At 42.9% G+C, this 27,184-nt stretch overlaps 1 protein-coding gene across 5 annotated transcripts in view; it reads left to right on the top strand.

The window, feature by feature from the left end:
• tet3 (tet methylcytosine dioxygenase 3) overlaps positions 1-26,646 on the top strand; it is a 33,754-nt gene extending 7,108 nt beyond the window's left edge. For 2 of the 5 annotated variants that reach the window (XM_046385704.1, XM_046385702.1), the window contains 9 exons: positions 6,467-9,404; positions 12,190-12,280; positions 14,500-14,593; positions 16,014-16,222; positions 17,007-17,157; positions 17,350-17,439; positions 17,786-17,923; positions 18,321-18,675; positions 18,928-26,646. In XM_046385704.1, coding sequence (XP_046241660.1) covers positions 6,515-9,404; positions 12,190-12,280; positions 14,500-14,593; positions 16,014-16,222; positions 17,007-17,157; positions 17,350-17,439; positions 17,786-17,923; positions 18,321-18,675; positions 18,928-20,729 — 5,820 coding nt within the window. In that variant the 5' untranslated portion in view covers positions 6,467-6,514 and the 3' untranslated portion in view covers positions 20,730-26,646. Of the gene's footprint in view, positions 1-2,630; positions 3,047-3,305; positions 4,370-6,466; positions 9,405-12,189; positions 12,281-14,499; positions 14,594-16,013; positions 16,223-17,006; positions 17,158-17,349; positions 17,440-17,785; positions 17,924-18,320; positions 18,676-18,927 lie in introns of those variants that run through there. The other 3 variants (XM_046385703.1, XM_046385705.1, XM_046385701.1) reach the window with 3 other exon arrangements.
• Positions 26,647-27,184: the final 538 nt, after the last annotated feature.

The raw sequence follows: 27,184 nt of genomic DNA, 5'->3' as shown, positions 1-27,184 counted from the left end.
CATCATGTGTTGGGAACAGCTGAACTGGCTGTTGTCAAGTTTCCTTCTGTTGATGTTTTGGTCAATGTGTACCTGTTTTACTCAGCTTTGTACGTGGACAATGGCAGTCTTACTCATAGCTCTTGTTTTTACTATGGTAGTGAGTTACGTATTCTGCTGATGTACAGTACTCTCCTCTAGGTCACATGTTCAGCTCATGTTTCTCTTCTGTTTTTTGTTTTTTTGGACGTTCATTTAAAAATGGTGAAAGTGCAGAAGCCATGTGATTGTGTCATTCAGTTATAGCCCTGTTTTTATTAGTTTTTATAAGCTGTACTGCTGGTCTGGTAAGGTCTCTTCTTGCCTAGCAACTGTTCTTAAAATTATTTATTTAGCCAAGTGTTGTTTGTTGTTGGTATTGCTGTAGGCATTAAAGTAAATTAAAGTGTGAAAGGTATACATTTTAGATAACAGCACAGCGTCAAAGGATAGATCTCTTTTGTTCATGGGGAACGTTGCATAGGGCATGTGATTCAGGGGTTAAGTCGAGTCTTGAGCTAGAAATGCTGTGTCATTGCAGCCGGGGGAGTGAGCGAGCGCAAGTGAGTCGGGTGAATAAAAGAGCATGTTTTCAAGTGTCCGTTGGTGTGCGGTGTTGGTGATAGAGAGTTGGCGCATGTGCCAGATGACACATATGCCCACCCAGTGGTGGAGGCAAGCGTCCTGGTGGGAAACACTGATGATGACGATGATGATGATGACGTTACAACTACGTCATTGCCACATGTATTTCCTACCTCTCTTGCTCACTGCTTTCCCTCTCACTCATTGGCACTCCCTGGTCATGTGACCTAATGCTCCACTTCTCCTCTCCTTCCCTTAGACAGCTTAGGCTGCGCTGTGTTTCTCTTTGGGATTGACGCTCATCTGTGTGTGTGTATATACGAATATGTGTGGCAACAGAGAGACAGACAGTGTACAATTTGCAGGGCCAGAGAGCGGGTGCGTCAGAAAGTGTTGGGACGTTAGTGCAATAAGCTATGCTAGAAGAAGAAATGGCTCAGGACACAAAACAGAGAGACAAATCGAGAGAGGGAGACAGAGGCAGTTTGAGAAAGCAAGAGAAAATGAGAGACCAAGAAAGACAAAGATAAAGAGAAAGTCAAAGTAAGAGAAGCAGAGAAAGACTACTCAAGTTGATCCAGCCATAGCGCAGTGTAGCCGGAACACGCTCAGTAATATAAGAGAAAAATACTACGCAGGAGCTGACAACGATCTGCATGGGAGAGACGGCCATGTCCCCCCCTCCTCCTCCTCCTGCTGGTTAAATCTGCTCCAATACTCCAGCAATGTTGGACAGAAGAGAAGAGACGCCACAAGGCCGGTCAGCGAGCAAGTGGGCGAGAGGAAGTATCCAGAGATCATGAAGATGTTCGATGAAGATGATGATGATAATGGCAATGACACCCAGGCAGAACAATGGTGAGGAGAGAATAAAGGGGACGTTATCGTATACTGGTGGACAGGAGGAGGACGGAAGTCTTGTGTCCTAAGCGAAGAGCAACGGGTTGATTAATTGTGGTTGCTGTCTTCATTTGGCAACAATCTGCTGATCCTCCCTCTGTTAGTGCCTCTTCTTCTTCTTCTTCTTCTTCTTCTTCATCATCATCTTCCCTCCTGTTACAGAATCAGTCACATGAATAACTGAGAGACTCTCTCTTTCTTTTAACTGTTTTCTCTGCACACATCCCTCTTGTTGTCTCTTGTCTTCCTCCTGCTACTCCTCCTTGCTGATGTGTTATGTTATCCACTTCTTCCTCACCATTTCCCAGCATAATTATCTCACCCTGTCTACATCTGGTAAATGAATGAATGAATATCAAGTGACCCACAGTTTCTTGACGTGAGACACCTCCACTTCATTGGTATCCTTTGGATCTTAAAGGAAGGGCCAGAAAGCCAACTTCCTTTACATCTACCAGCATTTCTCTTTCTTGTCTATTCAGCCCTGCAAGAGGATCTATTGTCAGCCACAGGTTTATGATTGAAGCTTTTTCACTACAGATGAGGAAGAAATGGAGATTGAAGAATCATTAACAGTGGTTTCTCCTTTGGCCCAGGGCTGATCCGAATCTAGACATTCAAACATGGAACAAAATCTCCATAAGGATAACCGGAAGGCGTAAACAAGCAAAGTAACGTTGCTGTTCTTTCTTTCTTTTTCTTTTTCCTGTTGATGCCGATGTGAGTTGAGTCGCTGGTTCGCCTTTGCGCTCGAAAGCAGAGAACCCAATTCTTGGCTTTTGTGGATAAACGAAACACACAACATAACCTAATGTGTAACATCATCTATTGCAGTAGAACAAGCAATGTAGAAGTACGTGGATAGCAGCAGGGAGAGGTTTTCTCATTGGTAAGAGCTCTGCTGCACTGTGCTGTTTCCTAGGCTGCCACTACTAGCGACTATCCCCCACAGCTCTTTCTGTTTCTGCTCACTACACACTCCTCCATTCCATCGTACGTGCCCGCTGTGGCTCAGATAATGGCCTCTCGCTCTGCACACACTGAAGAGAGAGAGGAGAGGAGATGGAGGGAGAGGCTGCGTGAGAGGGAGGGGAATGGAGGGAGGGAGGGAGGGAGAGAGAGCGAGAAGGGGGGAAGGTGGGGACTGCGAAGAGAAGCCGACTGCATGTGTAGCTGAGAGAAAGAAAGAGGATATTGAAAAAGGGAAGGGAGGAGCAGACAGAGATAATGAGAAAGGAAAAAGGAGAGAACAGAAAGCGTCAGCCACAAGAACAGGCAAGAGAATGAGAAATGAGTGTACTAGAGGGAGGTGTGTTGTGCGTGTGTGGCTGGCTGTGTGTACGTGTGTGAATGCATGCATGCGTATTTCGCCGCTCGCTCTGTCTGTGCGCCGCACGGACTGGAAGGAATAAAAAGGAATACAGCTGGCCGAATTGCTTGTGGGGTGCTGTGCCGGCTAGCAAGTCTCATGCTCCTCTCTGTCTCCTCTTCTGCTTTCTGCTCATCGACTGGCAGCTCCGTCTGGACACATAGGACCACGTAAGTATGTGTCGTTGGTCCTCGGACTCTCAGCCGGCTTCGTATTGTCAGGGACTCTGGTTCATGTTCCTGCTCGGTACGGCAGCAAAGGAAGGGGTGGGGGAAGAAGGAGGAGGACAAGAGGGAGGATGGGGAGGGTGCTGTGTATCTGGGATTTAGGTTCAGCTGTCTACTCACAAGCTGAACTTAACCCCCTCACCACCAACACTGGTGGCTTTACATGCTGTGTCTTCCCTCTAGTTTTTCTTTTCTTCTTCTTCTTTTTTTTTTCTTTTCAATGCACTGTCGTTGTTAAAAAGCCTTTGCTTTGCTGTCTTGTTTAAAGTGCTCCCAGACTCAGGAGTCTGGTATACCAGGTTCTGCAACATCTGATCCGGTTAGGTGTGTTGCTTTTTGAGGCACTGTTTTGTGTGTCAAGCTTGTAGAAATGTGTGTGAAATATACTGACACAGTCAGAGAGAAGACAGAGATCGACTCCTGGAAGGACAGTAGGGTCTGTCACAGTGTGAACATTTGTCAGAGCACGTGGGCTCTACAGGTCAAGACATCCAGATAGGTGCAAAGCGCTGCAGGTGTGAGCGAAGCGTTTCCATCCTGGATCGGCACATAGACTGAACATTGACAGAAAAGTCAATCAAGGTTAAGCAAAGCTTAGATCATATGAGGACTCAAAGAACTTTTGTGTTGTCTGCAGTGTGGTCCCTTTGTTACCTGCACTAACAAACAAAGTTAGGTTCTAAGTGTATAGCTTGAGGTGTTTTAAATTCATGTGATATTTTTTGTGGCAGCCCTCTGTATGTAAGTGTGAGAAAAAGAGGAAAAGAGACTGTCACTGTGACTGATTGTGAGTGATTGTGGGATGTTGTGCAGTGTTGCAGTCACTCTGTTTCAACACTGCAGTTCTCATAACAGCCGTGCACAGCTACACTCCCCCCCTTCCTCTTTCCCGTCTGATGCCACTGATAGTGCAGACATGGGGCCTCTCACGTATTGCATGCCGGCTGTTCACTGCCACCCCCAACCAACCCTCGCCTCCAATCGCACACCACCTCTCACCAAAACCACCGCCTCCCTCTGGGACCCCCAGTTGACATTCAGCGCAGAGGGTGGAATTCATAAGACCTGAGTATACTGCCCGTCCAGTAATTAGGCACTTAAAATGCTCAATTCAATAATATTTAAATGATGGGGAAGCTGGACACTGGTCACTTCTACTGTTATACACTGATGGATCTATAGACACGTGCCATGTTCTTGCTTTTTTGAATTGCTTTTGAATTTTGAATCAGGGTTTATGTTGGCGTGTGAGACCAGCAGCCCGCTTAAGGTTAGTTTGTGTGTATATGTAAGGAATTATTTACATCCCCTTTACTCTATCTTATACCAGTTTTGCTAATTCTTCAGCATTCAGCAAAGGATGGTGATTTACAGACAGAATTTTAGTGTCCTTTACAGTTAAGGCTACTGTACCATGAATCAACTGATAGGTGCTTGTTTAGGGTATTTTGTCTGTTTATAGTGCACACAGACCGAAGACTTTGACACTAGAAAGGTTTTTTACAGTATGTTAGCTTCTGTCTATGGGGCTAAAACAAAAAATACAGTGAGTCTGCCATTGTTTTCTTTTCACAGGGGCCATTAGATATGTTGTAATACACTGTTCAGCCACAACATGAACTCTGTCAATGATTTCTGGGCCTACCCTTGAATTATCTTTGTTTGCTGTTCCTCTCTAGACTCATTTGATTATAATCTGTAAGGAGGTAACAAGGCCTGAATACATGCAGAATTTTAGATTTAAATGAATTTGAGCATCATACTTGGCCTTAACATGTCAAGATAATTTAGATTTATAGCCATTTAGACAAATATAACTAACTTTAACTTTCTGCACCTGTTTTCTACACTGTTGTGGTCAAACTTACCCCCCTGGTGCTTTAAGCTTACCAAAATACTGCTTTGCTTTAAAGATGCAATTTGACACAAATCCAGGTGATGTGTTTGCAGTTTTCAGTGTTAACTACTAGTGTGGTAACTGTCCCAGTTTCTATTAAGAGAGGAAGTGAGATATGTGGCTGTGCTGATCGGCTTCTGATATAGGGTTACTGATTGTCTGAGATGTCTGTAAACCTAATGAAATGAGAAAAGACTTTTTTTGTACTTTTTTGTCTTCTACATTTTGTATTCTTCTTCTTAAGCTGTATACTATGATGCAGTGGCCGTAAGGAATACCATATTTAAAAAGAAAAACATCTGTTACAACAATATATCTAAAATACTTGGGTACTTAGTTTGTTACTTTTCCAGCCAAAGGTAGATTCAATTGTGGGGTTTGCCAGGAGCAGCCAGTTGTTGCATATATACACCCATTATTGCATTTCAGTTTGCCCTTTAATGTCTTATTTTGAATGAAAATTTCTTGACTTTGTGGTTATCTCTCCAGTCAGAGTTGCAATCAACATTTTCAAACATTTGGTTTCATTGCAGTTTGCTGCTCAGATCACTTTTCAATATTCAAACGAACCCTTTGGCTCAAAATAAAAACAATAAACTCACTATGAACAATGGTAAAAACATCTCAACACATTCTCTTTCAAAGTTGAAACAGAAGCAGTTGCCACAAAAACTTGACCAAGATGTTAACTCAATCAGTATTCAGTTTTCCCGATGAACGCAGTTCATATAGTTATATTATTACAAGCATGCACATTTTTGAAATATAATGTCTGAGTAAAATGTATAGTTTTACTCTGTTGATACAACTCCCTTTCTTAAGAACCAGTGTTGTAGTTTTAAATTGATGAAAACAAGCACTTCTTGAAGTGGACTCTTTTGATCTCACAGTAGTTTTGAATATTATATATTGCTTTCTTTGCTCCTCACTATGCCCACCTCACAGATCCCCACACAGTCTCCTAATACCATGGGTAACATGTTTTATCTCCCAACTGCTTTGCATAGCCCAACTGATCTGGAGCAAAATGTCCATTTATGAACAACAGTGAAACTGTGTCACATGACCTGTAACTTGCCTGACAAAACACTTGCCTGTTGTGAAATCACTCCACTGAAGCAATAGTCAGTTCAGTTTTCCTTAGCCCTAGTGACCTGACCCTGCAGCACTGTGTGTTCTGTATGTGTAAGAGGTGGGAGGGAAAGCCTGGATAAGAGCTTGGAAGAACTTAATGGAGCCTGATACTATTTTGATGATTCTTATCTATCATTTTATGAAATTATTAGTGAAATACAGATAAAAATAACAATATATTTTATTGTCTCATAGTTATTATTAAACACACATGGGCAACACAAAGGAAAGATTTTACATCATGCCTAATATACAGTGCATTATGTTTTGCATGTCACTTCTGGACTCAAGGGATTCGTGTGACCTCACTGACCTTGCTTCATGTTTGTCTTTCAGACTGTTCGCAAAGTCACTTCAGTGGATGGCCTCAGAAGTGGAGGCCAGATGGAAATTGGGTCACATGACCGCCTCCAGGAAGGCGTACTAAGCCTGGAACTGGCCAATGGGGTGAATTGCTACCCTAATGATGATGAGACATCTATGGAAACAGAGCAGCAGGGCGCAGGACGCGTGCCTCCAAGGCAATGGGTGTCAGGGCATTGCAAGATCAAGGACACCCAACAACAGCAACCATGCTGGACCAGCAGCAGTGGTACACACCCAAGTGAACCTGCCCACCATGCAAACATGGAGGATGCCCAAAATCTGGTGGCTTTTTCTGCTATTGCTGGCTCCTTGCCTCCTTCTTCTTCCTCCTCCTGCCTTGTGCAGCCTAACACAGCCCAACTGTATGAGAAGTTCACCCAGGAGATGGGTTCTGAGGGGTCTCAGGCCAGACTCTCTGCAGGAGCTCCTGAGGGTAGCTGCCAACCTCCAGAAGACCTGAACACCCTACAGACTGCACTGAGCCAAGCCAAACATGGACACAAGCCTCCTAACTGCAACTGTGATGGGCCTGACTGTCCAGACTACCTTGAGTGGCTGGAGAAGAAGATTAAGCTGGCAACCAGTGAGGAACAAGGTACGTGCAAGATGGCTGATGCTCCACAACACTTGCAGCCACACCTACAGCAACCCCATTTGCAGCTTCACCCTCAGCCCTACCACCAGGTGAACGGTGGCCACCGTCTCTCTACTGCATATCCCCAGCAACAACAGGGAACTCTTCCAGACCAAGTGCCCTGCTCCAAACCCCCAATTCCTTGCTCTCCCCAGGTGCTCTCCATAGCCAAGGAAAAGAACATCAGTCTCCAGACAGCCATTGCCATAGAGGCCCTGACCCAGTTATCCGGTACTGGTCCGCAAGCTACCGTCTCTCCAGGCCAAGCCCCCTACAACAGTAACCTCCTTCACCTCCAACATACTCAGAACCTCCCATCTCACCCCCTTAATAGCACTAGCTCGATCCTTTCCTCTCCTGGCACACACCCAACCTCCTCACGTTCTCAGTCCGTCCCTCCAGGGCTACAAACAAGCCAGCAGGCCCAAGTGTCTTCTGAGCACCACAGGCCCCAATCCCAGGGCCAGCCACCACATGCTTCTCCCCTCCCGTCCTCTACCTCTCCCTTCCCAGGTCAGGGAAAGCATCCAGGCATCAGCCCTAGTCCCCAACAGTGGCAGCAGGGCTCAGGCAAGGGCTCTGAACAGATGAACCCTTGGATGTGTAAGAAGTCTGAGCCTCAGTCTCACTATGCAGCTGCACCTCACAGTAGCTCAGACCCCATGTCAGAGCTCAAACAGCTGCTTGGTGACACTAGTGGCAAGTTCAACAATGCTCCTTTCAAGCTTCCAGTCACACAGCAGCTCAGACTGAACCAGAATGGAAGTTTCCAGGCCCAGGACAACCCAGCATTGGCCAGGATAAAGCAAGAATCAGACTCTGGTGAGCACTACCATCGTACTGCCTCGACAGGGCATTATGGTATGGCTAATTGTCAGCAGCAGGGTCACCACTACCCTAGCACTCCCCTGTCTCCTGGCCAAGCGGCCATCAGTCACTCCACTCAGGCAGCTCTGCAACAGCACCTTCACTACAAGAGGAATCTCTTCTCTAACCACTCCCCTGGCTTTGGAGCACCGGGCCCTCGTGCACCTCTGGCTTGCCAAAACTTGAAAAAATGGTGGCCACAGATGGAGGCAGAAGGTTTGCCACATTTTGCCATCAAACAGGAACCCAAGGAACCCAAGAAGAAAAAAAGCAGCCAAGGATCTCCTGTCATAAAAGCTATGAGTGGAATGCTTACAGTCCCTCCTCAGCCCAAACCCAAACAGATAATCATCAAGAAAACCAAGCAGAAAGCCTCCATGCCAACCTTCCTGCCTCAGACACAGATCACCATACAAAAACCACCAGTCCTCATGATGGACAGAGTCCCGGCCCTGACCAGCCTGCAACCAGGTTCTCTGTCTTCTCTGCCCCTCCACAATAACTCCACTCAGGCTGCTGCTGCAGGCCTTACAGCCCCAGCCCAATCTCAGGTATCCATTTCCAACTCCTCAATGACTCCCTCTTCCACTGATTCTGCTTTGTCAGAAAACACTCCTTCCCCCATAGGTCTTCTGCTCCCACCTGTGGCCACTGTAGCCCACGCTAAATCAGAGGGAGTGGGCAGTCTGGCCTCCAGCAACACCAGCACCACCACACCTCTGACCTCCACCTCTTCATCTAGCTCCTCACAGTTACCAAATCTCATCAACATAGATCCGAAGTACGAAGAACTCATCCGCCAGTTTGAAGCTGAATTTGGGGACTCAGACACACCTTCTAGTCAGCCCATGGAGGAAAATGCTACCGCCCCTCAGCTGGGGAATCTGTCCCAGATCAGTCCTCAGGACCTCAGTCCCAAATCATTATCCAAATCCCAGTCGGCTCCCTTAATTCTCACCACTCAAGCCAGCTCCACACCTCATCCAAACAATCATGAGATGGAAGTTAGCAAGGATGAGTCAGGGACCCAAAGTGAAACAACCTTGAATCAGACATCCATAGAAATACCTATGGAGGGGCAGCATGAGGCGCCGCTGCACATGTCTCTGCATCAGGAAGCCATTCTGGACAAGCAGCAGCAGCCCTGTGTAGTAGAGGATACATTCAGCATGCCAGGTTCTCCGCTACCTAAACGCATGAAGATTGAAGCCTCGGGTGATATAGCAGTACTTTCCACCACATGCTATTCTGAGGAGGACACGCCCACTAAGGACAGTCTGCCTTCTTCTCCATCTCTCAGAGGCTTTTTGGAGTCTCCTCTGCGCTACCTGGACAGCCCCACTAAGACGTTACTGGATACCCCCTCCAAGGATCTACAGGCAGAGTTCCCCACTTGCACCTGTGTGGGTGAGTCATTGTGTTGGTGTGTGTGTCTATGTTTGTGTACAAAAGGTGTTCATTAATATTCTTACAAATTTTACATAGCTCCAGATATTTCACAGAGTAGAGGTAAATTTAATTAAGTCTACGAGTGCAGTAAATCTGAACAGTGTGTTAGATAGCGAAGGTTTTATTTCGGAAATGTCTTATAGCAGCAAGGAAGGATGCTCATTTTGCTGGGAAGGCTCTGTTGGAAAACATTTTCTTCATCCAGAGATGTTCATGTCTTGCTCTTCAAATTGAACTGAACATTAATGGACCCATAATTGTAAGTGCTTTACTTACTGACCTGCTTAAGTCCACTATTAGGTTTTTTGTTCTTCCTGTGCACCAGCTTCTCTTTCTGGATGCTTGTTGAATGTGTCCAAGAATGTGTGTGTTACTAGGGTGTGTGGCTGTGACCATCCAGGCTGCAACAGTGTAAGGCATTAAAGGCATAGGGCAGGAACAATAGCAGTAGTGGCAGAAGGAGCCTTTTGTGTGGGTTTAGGTCTGGCAGGCCAGCAGAACAGAGCCTTTGTTAGACAGTAAGGGGTGCAGTCCCATAGTTTGAGTTGTACCCTGCTCAGGTCATTTGTTTACAACAGATTAGGTTGTAAACAGATCCTACTGTAGGGGTCTATGGAAATTTATTGATCTTATTATATACTTACACACATGTAAATATGTAAATAAATAAGAAAATAAATGGAAATAGCAGACAACAAAGTTAGTTTAAGTGGATTTACCTTTCGACAGAGTCTTTATTATTAAAAAAGACCCATCCTGTCTGTCCATGAAGTCATTAATTACTGCCTCAGTAAATAAAATTTTTACTGCTGTAATGGCTATTAGTAAAAGTTCATTAACTTGGTACACCTATCAAGATGTATCATTTCTTGCAGTTGCTGAGTGTTAGATGTAGGGCTGTGAAGGGTTAAGGCCTCGTAAATAGACCCTTGCTGTCCCTAAACATTGAAGAGTGTGTACAGCAGGAGGAGAGCAGCTTTAAGGAAACGCTTGCATGCTGTGTGCTATTACTGATAGTAAAGACCAACAGACAAAAAGTCTTCATAATAAAGCTTGGTTACACACTGCCCCGTCAACTCCCTGTACCATAACACAGTGTTGGGATGAGATTGCCTCCATCACACACACACACACGCATGCACGCACGCACCCACACACACGCACACACACATACACTGTACAGCTATTATGTACACACATACAACCAATTATTTCCACACAAGAATTTAGTATGACTCCTCCACTTCCTGCTCTGAGCCACGCCCTGGTGCCTCTAACAGGGGAATGTGACCTCATATTACCTTTGGATCAGAGACAATGTGGTATATCTACATTTTAGACAATCAGAGCATTTACATTTTCTGCATTTAGCTAATGTTGTTATCAAGAATGTTGGCTACACTATGATAAAGGAAGTGTTGTGTACAGAAGCAAGAGCAACACAGCAACAGAGTATTAGTTGCCATAAAGTCTTGTTTGAAAACATATAGCAAGCTGTTACAAAGCTAGGCAACGCCCAGTCCCTTTGAGTCAAAAATTGAATGTGGGATATATTCGTTTGCACAGTATCACACACATAGATAACCACCAGAGTCATAGGATGTGGTTTGAAATGGTCAATTGGGCTCACACACACTTAAACACACACATATGCATAACATAAACACAGATGTGCACAAAGCATGCACAGACACACCCTTAATCCCTCTTAACACACACAAACTGAGTCATTCATCACTACCTCAAAAAGCTTCTGCTTTGTAGAGTGTCTCCACACATACACACCACACCCTGCAGTCACAGCCCACTGTCTGTGTATCAGGAAGGCATGTATGTTCATGTGTGTTTGTGTGAATTGAACTGAATGTTGCAATCAGTTGCACATTCTCATGCTTATCATAGATGACTTGGCTTGTCCAAAAATACATCAGAACACATGCCTTTGACCCTTTCCAAAACACTACAAAAACTGGGGTGTGATTATATGCAAAGGTACAGCTTCATCATTTACTGAAGCTAAGGTACTTACTGTTAAACATTATCAACTGGAGTGAGACATTTACTCAGTTTGATGAGGCATACATCCTTTAGCTTTAAGCACTATCTAGACTCTAACTTCTCTGCCTCAAGTAGAGACAGAGAATGTATTTATTTGACCAATTCTATGTGCAAAAACATTTATAAAACGTAAGTAGTACCACTGCACATGCACTTGGTGACAGTGCTGAGAATATTGACTCAAAAATTATACATTATACAAAATAAAAACAGATTTTAGGAGATATTTAACAAATTCAGTGTATGATAATGGCTGTGACCATAGCCCATGCAGTGCTAAATTCGATATTTTATTTAAATACAGCAACATGCTGGTAATGTAAGTCAAATTTTGCACCACTTCCTCTCTGAGTGTAAGATAAGGAAGTTACAAATTAATCATAAAGCAATATAAGTGTAATATGAATACTTACATTAGTAATAATAATAGAGCAACCAAACTCAATAAAAGTCTATTTAGATTTACTTGTTATTTGTTGTTATTATTTACGTTGTTGTTGTTATGTTGTTATTATTTACATAATATGCAGTACAACTTTAGTAAGATGATAAATACATTACAATCACCAGATGTGATCTGTTGTATATTGTGAATAATTGTGTACATTTAAGTTTGGAATTTGCCACAGTGCTTTTTCAGGTTCTCATTTGCTGCCTCCTCACCCTCTACTGTCTCTCTTTCTAGAACAAATCGTGGAGAAAGATGAAGGGCCCTACTACAATCACCTGGGATCTGGACCTACTGTATCCTCCATACGAGAACTGATGGAGAAGAGGTGAGCCTTTCTCTCTTCTCTTCTCTTCTCTTCTCTTGTAGTCTCTTCTCTTTTTCTCTTCCTCCTACATGCTCTTGCTTTCTCTGTCTCTCCCTCCTCCTCCTCTTTTTCCTCTCTCTCCACCTTCCCTCCTCCTCACATTTTGTCCTCAGGGAATCTATGACCCAGAATCCAGTAGGAGGAACAGGAAGTAGCATCATCAGTATATCAGAAACATAGCAAGAAGCATAAGAGTAGCAGCGGATAATAGCTGAAAATGAGAAAAAGGGAGGGAGGAGAGGGGAGGAAGAAGGATATATCAAATCACGGAGAGAGAGAGAGAGAGAGAGAGAGAGTGGGAGAGAAAAGATGACAGAGGGATAGTGGAAAGAGGAAAGTACAATTTTAGTGATATGATAGAAGTTGTGCTTTTTTGTGCATAAATATTACGTTGAGTTATTTAGCAGTCCTCTAGTATTAAGGCTGAGCACAGCTGAATTTGCTCTGCCTGAAAGCTCAAATTAGACAAATAATCTTGTTGTCAAATTGAAGGTAAAGTGAGGTGACAGATGACATTTAACATTAGCCATCAAGACCCTAACCTAAATACACTGTGTGACATACACAGTATTAAAAGGAAAGCTTCACCAAACCAAACCAATCATCTGTTGTTGTTTTGTCTGCAATGCATCAGCAGAAATTTTAAGAAAAACACAGATGGGGCTCAGCAGTTTTATATTGATAGGATCAGTATTTATTATGTTAGGAAAGGCACACTAGAAAGTACCCCAGCTGCTAATTAATAAGAGCAGCTACTATTCTATCTTCTATTCTTATAGAATTGTTGTTGGGCTGTCTTACCAAAGCATAGCACAGACGAAAGGCCCTTGTAATTGTTCTGTCTGTTATTTGTAACCACAGAATGCAAAAACTCATCACACTCTGTGTAGTAACCTTCTACAACCGGATGACTCATTGTATTGTGCTTCACATTAACTACACTAAACAGTATATTGAGGCACACATTTGGCTGCTGTTCACTGAGAGTTGGATTTCAATAGGACCAATGAGTCATTAGTCCCTGGAGAGCACATGCTGCATGAGGGGGGATGTTAGGTCAGAGACCACTTTTGTTGTATGAGAGATGACATAAGAGTTAAGACCCCAATGTCCTTAGCTGACCTTTGACCCACCCCTGACCTCAGTAGGCCACTCCTGCAGTGATTCTGCCCACTCCCCTCCCACTCCCTCAGCCACCTCAGGGTGATTCCCATTCAGTAGGAACCCCTGTGTTCACTGTGATCCCAAATCTGCTCAGGACTGGAGTTTTCACAATGGCAGGTATCACGCATGCAGGAGAACTGATATGAGCCATGAGTAGACATCTGAAAAGTTCAGATGACCTCTCCCCATCCCAATACAACCTCTGACCCTTCCCTCCTCCTATGCACCTCCCCACTTTACCAACAAACCTGCAGAAATACACACATGTACCATTAGGACAGCACTCCATTATTTGCTCTGGCAGATGTTAACAGGCACGTGCACGCAATCACTCAAATAGATTAAATGTGTGCACATGAAGCTCAAAGGTCATGCATGCACTTTTGGGCACAAATGCCAGCACATACATGCATCCAAGTACAGTCTCCTTGGCTAGCATTGTTTCGAGGTTAGTGGGTTCAGGTTTACTCTACTGAGATTGTACTTTCAAATATGTAGCACACAACAGATTATGGAGTCCATGTCCATGTCAGATGCATTCTCACCTACCTACTAGAAAAAAGTTGTGTGAGGTGTTGAGCGAACAGGTCTAGGAGGGCTCATCTGTAATGTTGACCATTTTTACACAGATATAAATATTACATCTATTTGCATGCATCCGCAATCAATGAAAGCAACATACCAGCACACGGAAAAAAGTACTGTTGACAGTTAGCTGGCTACCAGGTATAGTTTTTGTGATGAGGACACAACAAACCATGCAAGTATCTGACCCGTCATCTTTTGTTGGTGCCATTTTGTTGAGGTGGACTTGGTGTCTCTTGAGACCCCAACACACAAGGAAGACTACAGCATGTATTCAGGTTTAGGCCATTTGAGTGTCAGCTTTGTGTGTCAGAGCCTTAAAGTCAGGCATGAGGGCTATCTGATCTGAAGAGAAGTCATTCTGTCTCCAAATGCCAACTGTTGAAGTGGATGAACATTAAAATAAATAACTTGTTTCTCCTTCTGTGTAGGTATGGAGAGAAAGGGGATGCCATCCGTATTGAGAAGGTGGTATATACAGGCAGAGAGGGCAAGAGCTCCCGAGGATGTCCTATTGCTAAGTGGGTAAGTAGCATCACATCATATCTGCCTTCATGGGTGTCTGGTTCTATTTTAAAATGGAGGAACAAACAAAACAGAAAAAGAAAGTTGGAATTTTAATGAATTCCCTGCATTTCTACATCATCAAAACTCTTGGATTAGGTCAAAAAACAATCTCCTGCACTAATTTAGGTTAGTTACACTGAGAGAGCTATGAAAACAAAGAATGGATCAAGAATTGTAATTGGTGAATCAGGGCAGGAAGTGATTTTTTTAGAAGGTTTATTTCATATTTGAAATTATATTTGTGAAAGTGTTAAGCAGCATATCCAAAGACAAACCTGGACAAATAATTTATAGTTGAAACAACCTGACAATACATCACAATATGAATTGGAAAATTAAACCCGGTGAAAAATGTACGGCTGCTGTTCTTAATCATCACAAGGTCATCTTAACGGTCTAACAATTGCAATAAAGTAGAAAGAATTTGGATGAATTAAACTGAGCTACAACAACTCTTTAATTCTAATCACACCTGTTTATTTTCCAGGCAGGTGGTAGTTAGTGGTAGCTATTCTCAGAGCACCACTAGCTGGTGTTGTAATGTTGTAATGAGAGGTCTTGAGAAGACATCTAGCCACGTTTGCCCCAGAGTGAGTAAATTGGTAGGAGGTCTCACTCTGTAACAACTGCCGAGCCTCCCCATGCTGTGTCACCTTTCACACATCTGGCTAATGACTTTATGGATTCAAAACAGCCATCCTACTGAGGGAGGATGAGTGTGCATGTGTGTTGGAGACAGGCAGTGAGAGAGTGAGTTTAGAGACAATGAAAGTGAAATGAGAGTATGCTTGCACATATCAAAATGCATGCATTTCCTGATTGAAAAAAAGAACAGCTACTGTGATTAAGAGAAGCAAAATCTTGGATATTTATATTCGTTGGTCACTAGTATATTTTTGTAGTATAGTAAGACCAGTCTTTCGCTGCATGATCTATCCTGATATGTATAATGTGAATTGACTCACAGCTAAATTCATTTCACTTACTCCATTATAAGCAGATTTAGGATTGGTGTCCAGTCACCACAGCAGGTCAGATTTCAGTACAGGTATCAAATATCCTTACAATATGCAGTGTAACCACAAACTGTTGCTGACTGTGTCTTGCTCAGCATTTCAAAGGTATTTGTGTGGGCTGGACATCTAAAGGTGACTGCTTTGTAGGCGCATATTTTTGACACAATTAGACAATCATAGGTTTTCACAATTTTATGGTTCAATGGACATTTTATTTGAGTTATAAGTATGTAATTTTGTATTAAAATCCAAGAAGAATAAAAATTAAGGTGCTGCCGATCAAGAGCCTGATCAAGAGTCTTCAGCTAACCTCTCCTGAATGAGTAAAAGCTAAAATAATGATGAGATCTGTTTCCTGTCAGGTGATCCGTCGTAGCAGCGAGACAGAAAAGCTGCTGTGTCTGGTGCGTCAGCGTGCTGGCCACCACTGTGCCAATGCTGTCATCATCATCCTCATCATGGCCTGGGAAGGTGTCCCAAGGGCCCTGGCTGACATGCTGTACCGCGAGCTCAGTGACAGTCTCACCAAATTTGGCAACCCAACCAGCCGACGCTGTGGCCTCAATGATGAGTGAGTAGTTGATGGGTACACTTTGACACTGGTTTTCCAACATACAAGTTTGTATGTGTGTATCAGTGTTATGTTGCATTGCTGGGCCTTCTCCGCACCTATATGGTTTGTACTTTGTTTGTGGAGGAAGAGTTCTTATTTAAGCACACGCTATTTTATCTCAAGCCATCTTAATCATAACTTTCAGAAAGACCAATGAAAGTATGCTAAGGATATGGTTGGTTTAATAATCACAGTCATATAAAGTGCATATAACTGCATAATCATTCCCCAAGTGGGTTATCTGTGACATGGAAAAGCACACCAGAGACTTTAAGTGACATTCAAACCAAACCAAAGGTGTATCCACAAATGCAATGATGTATGTATGTCACCAACTGTGTACACATTGTCCATGTCATCAATCCCACTCCCACAATTAGCAGAGAATGGACATGAATCTGGCAGTTTTCACCTGGTTTAGACACAACCATCATTCATCGTCTGTGTCTTTGCAGTCTCTGTGTTGTTACTATTTACTGTATAAGCCCATTCATGGAAAGGAAATTTTATCTGTCTGTGTTAGGCATTTATGAATCTAAGGACAAATAAAAAGACTTATTTTAAAAGATTTATTTTATGAAAGTGAAATTTTGCACAGATGTCCTCATTGATATTTCTCTGGAACATTGTTATATTCCACTCAGTCCTGTTAAAATACAGTGTACACATAATGTAAAACATGCACTGGTCACAAATCGTTTATACATTAAGCTGTGAGAGTGCTCACTGTCTCCCCCTGCAGTCGTACCTGTGCATGTCAAGGCAAGGACCCTGAAAAATGTGGCGCTTCCTTCTCCTTTGGATGCTCATGGAGTATGTACTTTAATGGCTGTAAGTACGCCCGAAGCAAGACACCACGCAAGTTCAGGCTGCAAGGAGATCACCCTGAAGAGGTACTCATCTCTTAAATTCAACTTGCTGTATTGCACAATTCAGCAACATATTAACTTTAATTATGAATAGGTTGAATTGCTTTGATCATCTCAAGTAATTTTAAGCTACTGTTTTAGAGCTCTATATCTGTGTGTTTTATTCTGACCTCTGACTTATGATCTGTGTTTTTGCTTGTCGTTTTTGCTTGTCAGGAGGAAAAACTCAGGGACAGATTCCAGCATCTGGCAACTGAGGTGGCTCCTTTGTACAAGAGGTTGGCCCCACAGGCATACAGTAACCAGGTTTGTTGTACAGACAAATAACCCTCAGTGTTGTACGAGGCTTTACACATTAACAACCTCAGGCAGCCACCTACTATATCTGTCATCTTCCTCACACACACAATGAATAGTGCTATACACCAGACCCTCAAGTTTTTCGCAGTCACATAATAGATTCCTGCTTCCTACAATGAAGAACAAGAAACAGAAAAATATCTGCTGGGAGAGAATGACTTCACCAAGCAAGTTATTTTTACAGTATAACCTAGAAAGTGTTGTTTTTGAGAAAAACAAAAACTCAATGTCTGTTTGTGTCTCTATATTGGATGAATGTAAAGAATAAAGTCACATCTGTCCTCTTCCTCAGTGCCAGTCAGAGTCAAAAGCTCCAGACTGCAGGCTGGGTTTGAAGGAAGGCCGTCCGTTCTCTGGAGTCACTGCATGCATGGACTTCTGTGCCCATGCTCACAAGGATCAGCACAACCTCTACAATGGTTGTACAGTGGTAAGATCACTCAACATTCTCCTAAATTTGTGTTTTAAGAGTATGATCAAAGATGTGTGCGAATAGGCTAAATAAGTTAAGTAATCAGTTTCTCTGTTTCTCTTTCTGTTTCTCTCTGATTCTCTTCTTTTTTTTTGAATGTGTTGTTTACACACCTGTAAAGTGTCTTGAGATAACTGTTTTATAAATTGGCACTTTAAATAAAATTGAATTGAATTGAATTGAATTGAATTGAATTGAATTGAATTGAACTGAATTGAATTGAATTGAATTGAGTTGATTTGAATGGAATTGAACTTAATTGAATTGAATCAGTGTTGTTTTGTAGCTTGACACATTTTCTATTCCACTGTCATTTTTCTATCTCTCTCTTTCTTTCTCTCTCTCTCTCTGTTAGGTGTGTACTTTAACTAAGGAGGACAACCGTGAGGTGAACAGGATCCCTGAGGATGAGCAGCTGCATGTGTTGCCTCTTTACAAGATCTCCTTGACTGATGAGTTTGGCAGTGAGGAGGCCCAGCACATGAAGATGCGGACAGGGGCCATCCAGGTGCTTCAGAATTTCCGCCGTGAGGTACGCAAGTTGCCTGAACCTGCCAAGTCCTGTCGACAGCGTAGACTGGAGGCCAAAAAGGCTTCTTCAGAGAAGAAGAAAAATAAACTGATGCAGCAGGCAGGGGAGACGCCAGAGAAAACTGAGGTCAAGGCTGAGGTGTGCATCACTGGTTTCCCTCAACCCCAAGGCAATAAAGGTCAGTCTTTGTGTTCATGTAACTCATAATGTGTGTTGGTGGTTTGATTGTGTTTAAAACATGTTCAGCCTGTAAAGTGATTTATTTTACATTTTTGGGTTTGTAGCCTTATTTGGTTGTGTAACCAATACTAACAGTAACCTGAAACCAATGTGTAACAGGACTCCAATACAAAAGTCCACAGAAGACATAAACACGCATACATTTGAAGTGTAGTGTGTAATTTCCCTTTCCTTTGTTTCAAACATTCAGCAATTATAAAGCAAGAGGTGAAGCCCAACATCAAGAAGGAGCACTTCAACGGATCAGTAGATGGATACCCTGTGCAGGCAGCAGACCCATTCAACAACATCTGTCCACATCCTGCCTACTATGCAAGGGGAGGCCTTCCCCCAACTGGCCAGCCCTCTGCACCAGATCCAGTAAATGGTTACCACCACAATCTGCACAATGGCTACTACAACTACCCCCCCAATGCACTTTTCCCCCGTAAGCTGAGGACCTACGAAGGTCGAAATGGCTCTTTGCCCAAAGCAGGCAGCAAGGCTGAGCAGGTAGACAAGAAGCCTGATATTCAGAGCCTTCAGGCCAGATTGGCGCAGTCCTACCCCAGCTACGTGGAGCATGCCAGCCAACTAAACCACAGCAGTCACGGTCAGCCTGCAGACTACAAACAGTCTCGTCCTTCCTCCGTCTCCTCTGAGACCTCTAACAGAGGCACTCCGGTCATCAAACAGGAACCTATGGATGTGCCAGTATATGAAGGCACAATGCCAAGCCAGGCTGGTGCCAACACACCTAGCACCACCCCACAGCCTGCCGCCTGGCAAGGGCACAAGCTTAATGGAAGTATCATTCCCACCGACTGGGACAGCCATCTGAACCCTAAACAAAGTCCTCAAGCCTCATTGTTGAACCCGGACAAACAGCAGTTTCACCAGCACCCCCAGCAGCAGCAGCCCTCTCCTTACTCCCAGCAGTGGACATCCTACCTTGGCTCAAATGCCCTGATGGTTTCTCCTGCCCCATCACCATCACTACAGGTACCTTCATCTCCATCTCCATCCCCTCACCCAGGCACAGTGCTACCAGGCAACATATTTCAAGGCTCTACACTCTCTGCCACCCCACGCCCAAGCACCCCTCACCCAGGCACACCGCAGCCTGGTAGCTCTCACTCAGGCTCAGTTACACCACAGCCAGGCACCCCAGGCCCAGGTACCCCCAGGCACTGGGCCAGCCCTGCTCCCAGTCCTCAACCGAATGCTTGGGCCATGGGGGCAGTGGCATATAGCCCTGGTTTGAAGCACAGCAATCCTGCAGGGGCCTACCCTGACAAGATCTGGTCCAAGACTGGGGAAAGTCGGTGTTCCACTCCCCTTGGGCTCCAAGAAAAGGCCTGGAAGTCTTGTGGAGGTTCAGTGGCAGGCAATACTCCTTCACCTGCTCCTGAAGGTCGCCTCTTTCCTGATGTCCTGCAGCAGTCAGATCAGGCTTGCTGGAACCCTAGCCGAGCTGAGAGTGACATTGAGAGCACTAAGGGCCGTGAAGAGGATGAGGATGAGGTGTGGTCTGACAGTGAGCACAACTTCCTGGATCCCAACATTGGTGGTGTAGCTGTAGCACCAGCCCATGGCTCCATCCTAATTGAATGTGCTCGTCGGGAATTGCATGCTACCACTCCACTCAAAAAGCCTGATCGATCCCACCCCACCCGCATCTCCCTGGTCTTTTACCAGCACAAGAACCTCAACCAGCCCCAGCATGGCCTGGCTCTATGGGAGGCCAAAATGAAGTTGCTGGCAGAGCGAGCTCTGCAGAGGCAGCAGGAAGCAGCTCTCCTTGGCCTCTCCCAGGATGACATCAAGGCTCTTGGAAAGAAACGCAAGTGGGGACCTGGGGTGGCAGGTGCCAATCCAGGACCTGGGCAATCTAAGGACAAGAGGGAGGGGCCAGTGACGCGGTTAGCCCCCACGTTTCACACAACCTCTATGGTTACTGCGTCTCCCTATGCCTTCACCCGCCTCACTGGGCCCTATAGCCACTTTGTCTGAGGTCAGACAGACACAAACAGACTGATTGCAACAGAATGGTGCAGTGGAGGGCTGGAGAGAACAATGAGCAGGATGAATGTCTCTCAGCCGTCCCACAGTCTGGCATCTCTCCATCCTGCCCCCTCCACAGTCCACTTGGAGGAGGGCACATTTTTATTGTTTTTTACCTCATGTCAGGCAGTGGTTTGGGCTTCAGACACACTGCCTGTGGTGCTCTTCCTCTCTCTGCCCTGGAGAGGAACTCCATTGCTTTTTCTTGTTTATAGAATTTTAATGATTCTAATTATTGCTATTATTATCAATATTATTATGATTGCTATTGTTACTGTCAATGTTGTTATTACAGGTATTATTATAATGAAGACGTGTTTATTTTTTATTATTGCTGTTTTCATTAATGTTATTATTAATGATGTGATTGTTTTTGGTTATATATTTTTTTTTTAAATCAATCAGTCTGAGTCAGTCAGATTCAGACAGTTGCTTTTTCCATGTTTGGAAAACGTGTTTCTGTTTAATCTTCTTTGTTCTTGTCAATCTTCCAGCTGTTTTTGGAGGAGGAGCCATTTTCTGCCTGGCAAGACAGCAAATCAATATAGTAGTGTGTGTGTATATATACATATATATATATATATATATATGCATACATATATCTTAGCTTTATGTTAAGCCTGTCTAGGTATGAATTACAGTTATTATCAACCTGGGCCTCCATTTCCTAGGGACTGTGTTAAAATGTTGCATTGCTCAGGCCAATATTGATTTAGTTGGCCAGCAGCGCTGCACAACACAGCCACACTGTACTGGGTACCTGCAGCATTCATGTTTTTATTTTTTACACATAATTTATGTTTGTCTTTGTGTCGTTTTAGATTTTCCTATTAGCAATCTGTGTACTTAATTGCTGAATAATAGAAGAAAGAAGGAACCCACCAAACAGTATAATCTGTATCAGAATTGTTAGTTGCGTCTGCACTGATACAAACACTGTACCTTTTTGATGTAGCTACTGTAATACATAGAAAACGTAAAAAGATTCTTTAAAATACAGGCTACCTGAAAGAAAGTTGGGATGCTGTGTAAAACAGAAACAAAACATAATAATCTGGTATCTTTTTTTTTTTTAATCTATACTCAGTTCAAAACCGTTTTTCAGTGATTTTTGTAAATATATGTTTGTTCTGAATTATGTCTACATCACATTTCAAATAAGTTGGGAGAGGGGCATCAAAACACCAGGAAAGATGTGAAATGTTCAAAAAACACCTGCACTCCACAGATAAACAGTTTCATCGGTAATAGGTGATAGTGTCATGTGAGGAACATCCTTGATGTAATCGTTCACAAGTGTAAGTGTAAACCACTTGGGGTCAGGAACACTTCGTAAAACCATTGTCATAAACACAGTTTTCTGTGCAAATGATTGCTGATCGAATCAAATTTTTCATTTTCCTTTTACACAGCGTGCCAATTTTTTTGGAATCAGGGTGGTATTACAGGAATACAGTTAAAAGCAGTGCTTGGTGACTGTGCGAGAGAGAGCAGAGCCCCTTGAAGGCTGCAACTAAATTCTAAAGTCATAAACATAAACCAATCATCATGATGCAGAAAGTAGGAAAACAATCCCAGGTTAAAAATACATTGGGAGAAAACATTTCTGCTTCTCTTGTTGTTAGATGATGTGCTCCTCCTCCTCTTCTGCACCCCTTCAGCTTTTGACTGGTGCTCAACTTCCAGCTCTGACTGATTCTCATTCCACTACTCTTCATGGCACTTGATGCTATACTCAGGTGCTCTTTCTCAAATCTGGGTCAACTAGTATTGGCAAGTAAGTATTTTTGTTTTGACCAAAGTGGAGTACTAGAATGATCAGACATTATTTTAAGACCTTTGTCATGTAAAGAAAAGTAGAACGGATTATCTTACAAATGCTTTTTTGTCATGATTGCCTATTTGGAAAACGGTAGGCTACATATCTGCTACTCCCCAGAGGCTAAAATAAGTGATACTGCTTGCAAATGTAATTTGACCCAGATCTGCAATTATTACCACATTAAGATGAAACAAGTGACACACTTTATCTTCCTATCACATTCAAGTAGGGGTGAGCACTTCCCAGTGTAAACTCTAGAGGGCAGCAGTGACTGCCGTTTCAAAGTGGTGTGTACAAACAAACCTACAAGCGCTTGAGATCCATTCAGAAGCAAGTCGAGCTTTACCTTGCTGCTTTATCCATCCATGGCCACAAGAGGGGAATCTCATGCCCTTTTTGCTGATCATGGATGGGCCTCAGCAAAGCAGCTCAAGGAAAAGCTGATCTTTGTCCCATTGAGGCACAAATGTGAATGAAGTCTGGAGATGCTTTTGGGAAGCCCAATCTGGGTTAGAACAGATGGAAACAGTGTTGGGACAGCAGTACTTTTGGTGCTCCTACACACACTCGGTGCTCTCCTATTACACTTGATTTACTGTGAAGGGCCCACTCCTTCCTCTGCATGGTGCTGTCATCTTCGAGCAGAGCGAGGTGCGTCCTTCTGCAGGCACCTTGTCACCACAAAGCCAGCCAATCAAAGGGCTGCCCTGTGGTTGGAACCTCTGTCACTAGGCCCAAGAACCGGTTCCTTTTGGGGAGTTCTTGCAATTTCTTGTGACAAGGCGGTTTTGTCTCAAACAAAGTACACTGTACAGGGCAGAGAAAGCACAGTCATTCATTTTTGGTAACCCTTTCCCAGAGACAACAGTACTGAAAATTGAAGGGAGACCTTGGAAAAATTACTGTAGCTACTGGGAGTTGGCACTAAATGCAAACCCATCAAATCAATGAATCTCTCACTTTGTGTGCACGTGTGTGCACATGTGTGCTTGAGTGTGCGTCTATGTATGCTGGATGTGTGAAAGAGAAGAGTCAAAGAGAGAGACTATTTGACAGCCTGGACAGAGTCCCATGATTCGTTTTTATTTCCTTTATTTGATTCATTCAGTTCAAAAGGTGCAACATGTGTTGAAAGTGAAAATGAGCAACTAATAGAACCCGAACAGGCTGACTCCTGGCTGCTGGGTGGTTGTTCAGGTTGAGGCCCTGGTCATCTGTAAAAGACCCTGTTACCTCTCCCAAAGGTCTCCAGCTCTCTACCTCACGCTGTAGAGACACTGGTCACAATCACAACTTGCTACTGAGGGAAGAGAATTGTGCATATGTCCCTTGTTTGCTCTAGAGCTCCACACTCATTTTAATCTGCTTTCTTTTTTTTTTTTACTCTTATTTATTACTACATGGTGATGATGATAATGATTGTCTTTGATGTTATTGCTTTTTTCATCTTTTTTATATAGCTAATACAAATTGTACATAGAAAAGAAAAGATTTATAAAAGCACTTTTAATCTTGATTTTAATGACTAAAAGAAAGAGCCAATTATTGACAACTTGAAGCTTAGGGTTTTTTTGTTTTTTTTGTTTTGTTTTGTTTTTCTCAAGAGAGAGATAAAAAAATGTAAATATTAAAATATTTAGGTAAGATTATTTAACTGGTGAGGATAGTAACTAAACCATGAATGACAAGGGGGTATTTTGAAGTCTCTGACAGTCCTCAACAACAGTAAACAACACTTGGTCCCAATGTGTTGTGTGTAAATGTGTGCTCAGTAACACTGCTGTTTTGCTTTCATAAGTACTGTACCCCTTGTCAGCATGTAACTGACAGAGAAAAAACAATTCTTTTGCCCAATTACATGACATGAAATTACACTTGACGTTGTGGCGACAGTCAAAATAACTGGAGGATCCCCCATGTTGCAGTTCTCTGAACAAAACCACATATCTACAACTAGCATCAATTTTAGAGTTTTAGAAAGATTTGTTTGAAAATTGTGACATTTTTCAGCAAGAGAGAACCCAAGAGAAATTCTCATTCCAAATTTCATTTTAAGTTTGAATAATACCAAAATTGTAATTATGTGGTACTTGACAGTACTGATGTACTGTCAGTAAGCTAAGAGCAAATCTAAGAAGGAAACCATAAATCCAATTTGTACTGTGTCTTGTTTAAAGTTTGACATTTTTAGGAATATACTTGCTTTCTTGGATGAGGAGGTTGATACCAGTCTCCTGTCAGTCATGTCTAAATATGTAGCTAAAGTCAGCAGCTGCATAGCTCAGCTTAAATTAACTTAAATACTCGAAACACATGGAAACAGCTCACCTGGCTCTGTTAACAGATAAGCTAACTGACACGTTCTATGTTGGTTATTTAATTCCCTCAAAAACCAAAGTCAAGGTGTGGTTATATCTCAGACTGCTCCTTCCAGTTAACCAGGAGGGATTTCTGTAAGTCACTGCATCTTTTCCAGTCTTTATGCTAAGCCAAGACAACCGACTGCTGGCTGTAGCTTCATGTTTAGCATACAGAAAGAAGAGTGGTATTGATCTTCTTATCTTAGTTGTAAAATGTTGAACAGTTCTTTTGGAGTGGAGTTGCTCTTGATAAATTTACCAACAGTTATGGGGGTATTTAGGAACATACTGGGAGCTTCAGAGCCAACATGAGGGAATCAGTGGGCAGTGTTTTAGTGAGCAATAGCCCAGCAATCTTTTGTCAGTTGTGTTTGACTATCAGGTAAGAGACTGCACCCTGCTTGTTTAGATGTATCTATCATTATTATCCACTCTAGTTCTCATAATAGGAAGTATGCACTTGGCATTCATCATGCCCCTGTTTAGTTTGCAGTAGTTAATAATATGATACACAACACATCATGGCCAACAGGTGCAGACTGGTACAGCATCAGGACTGATTTGACTTTTGAATCATAATGGCCCACATAACTCACACACACACACACACACACACACATACACTTGCCTAACAATGGGTGCTGAGGATACAGTGTACATGATAACTTAATAACGTTGTAAATTTCTAAATGTCTCACAAGTTTGGTGGATGGTTCTCATTAGAGGCGTCACCTCCCTTGCACGTACTGAGATGGGGACGGTGGGGCGGGCGGCGGGGGTCAGCTGGTGCTATGATGACACACCTTAAAATTCACTGTGTAAAAAATGTGAGGGATAAATGCTTACCACAAATATTTTTCTGAGCTCTTCGAATGTCAAGAGAACTATACTTTTGATTCAAGCAGTTTCACAGGATTGGAAGCTGCCCTGGTGCTGACTTTATGAAAAGTCTTTTGTTACAACGCTGCAGATTTACATCTCTTTTTGAGGGCGGGGAGCACTCAAACAGTTGATTACATTCTCTATTAATATTCATTCCATATTGTACTTGAACTCATTAAAATTAGGATGAGATACAGAATCATATTATATGAAGACTGTTATCTGAGTTTCTTATTTGGTACAGCACAAGTACCAAAGGCTATTGAAATTATGTTTTGAGTATGTTGTACATGTGGATGGTAACTGAATGCTAAGATATTTGAACAATACAAGAATAGCAATTGTGTACTGCCTCCCTCTTCCTCTCCCTAGCCATGCACTTCCTTTTACTCAACCCTTCTCTTTCTCCGAACACCTTGTATATTTTGTCTTTCTCACAGATACACACACATAGATATACATATGCATCTCACTGGGTATGGCCCACATTTAGAAGTCTGTTGAACACCTCATTTAATGAACACTCTCCAAATCTGGGATAGAGACTTGGACCCTGGCCCATACAAAAAAAAAAATCTAAATGAACCTACACAACTGGCAGCTACATTCCTTTTTGAGTTTTAGGATTGTTCTTGGTTCATTATTTTCATGTCAAGGATGCAGTATGTAAAAAAGTGTTTTTGTTCAGTCTCTCTCTCTTTGTAGCTGTATGGTGTATTATGTGAATACATAGTGTATGTGGTAAAAACTCCACAATATTGTTTTATGTTGCGCGATAAATAAAAACATTGAAGTGAAAATATGTTTTGAGTAAGTGACTCTATTTTCTGATCTTCTTGTCACAGATTGTGATTTTGATTACAGTGGGGTAGTGATGGCCAACCTACCTCCGAGAGTCTGCAATTTGTCCTAAAGGGAGACTAACTCAGACATAATTCTGCTGATTAGTGGCTCCTCTGTGATTACTAACCTCTGGGTGGTCTCATCACAAGGATTTCAGTAGAGGCAGGAACAGAAAGGTCCAGTTAGGCCTAGAAATACTCTGGTTCCACACCAGTCACCAGTCAGTAGTGGGAAAAATGCCAGAGTGACAAGGAGAGCACTGAAGTGAAAACAAACAAGTGGACAAGTGGAGGCCATTTACTTTCAAATTAATAAACTGTACATCAGATTTTTACTATCTCAATGTTTCTTAAGTGTTGCACTGGCAGTGTTGTTAACCTACTTGTCTGTGAGAGTGCCCAGCTCTCACATGATCACATCAGCATTTTCTTTAAGTGCCATAAGTGAAGAAATGACAGAAAGTTTAGATGAACCACTGGGCTTAGAAAAAAATCATT

Source organism: Scatophagus argus, chromosome 4, assembly GCF_020382885.2.
Source record: "Scatophagus argus isolate fScaArg1 chromosome 4, fScaArg1.pri, whole genome shotgun sequence".
In the NCBI taxonomy this organism is placed as follows: Eukaryota; Metazoa; Chordata; class Actinopteri; family Scatophagidae; genus Scatophagus; species Scatophagus argus.
Note: the sequence above shows the minus strand (reverse complement) of the source record. Positions and strands in the feature narration are given on the sequence as shown.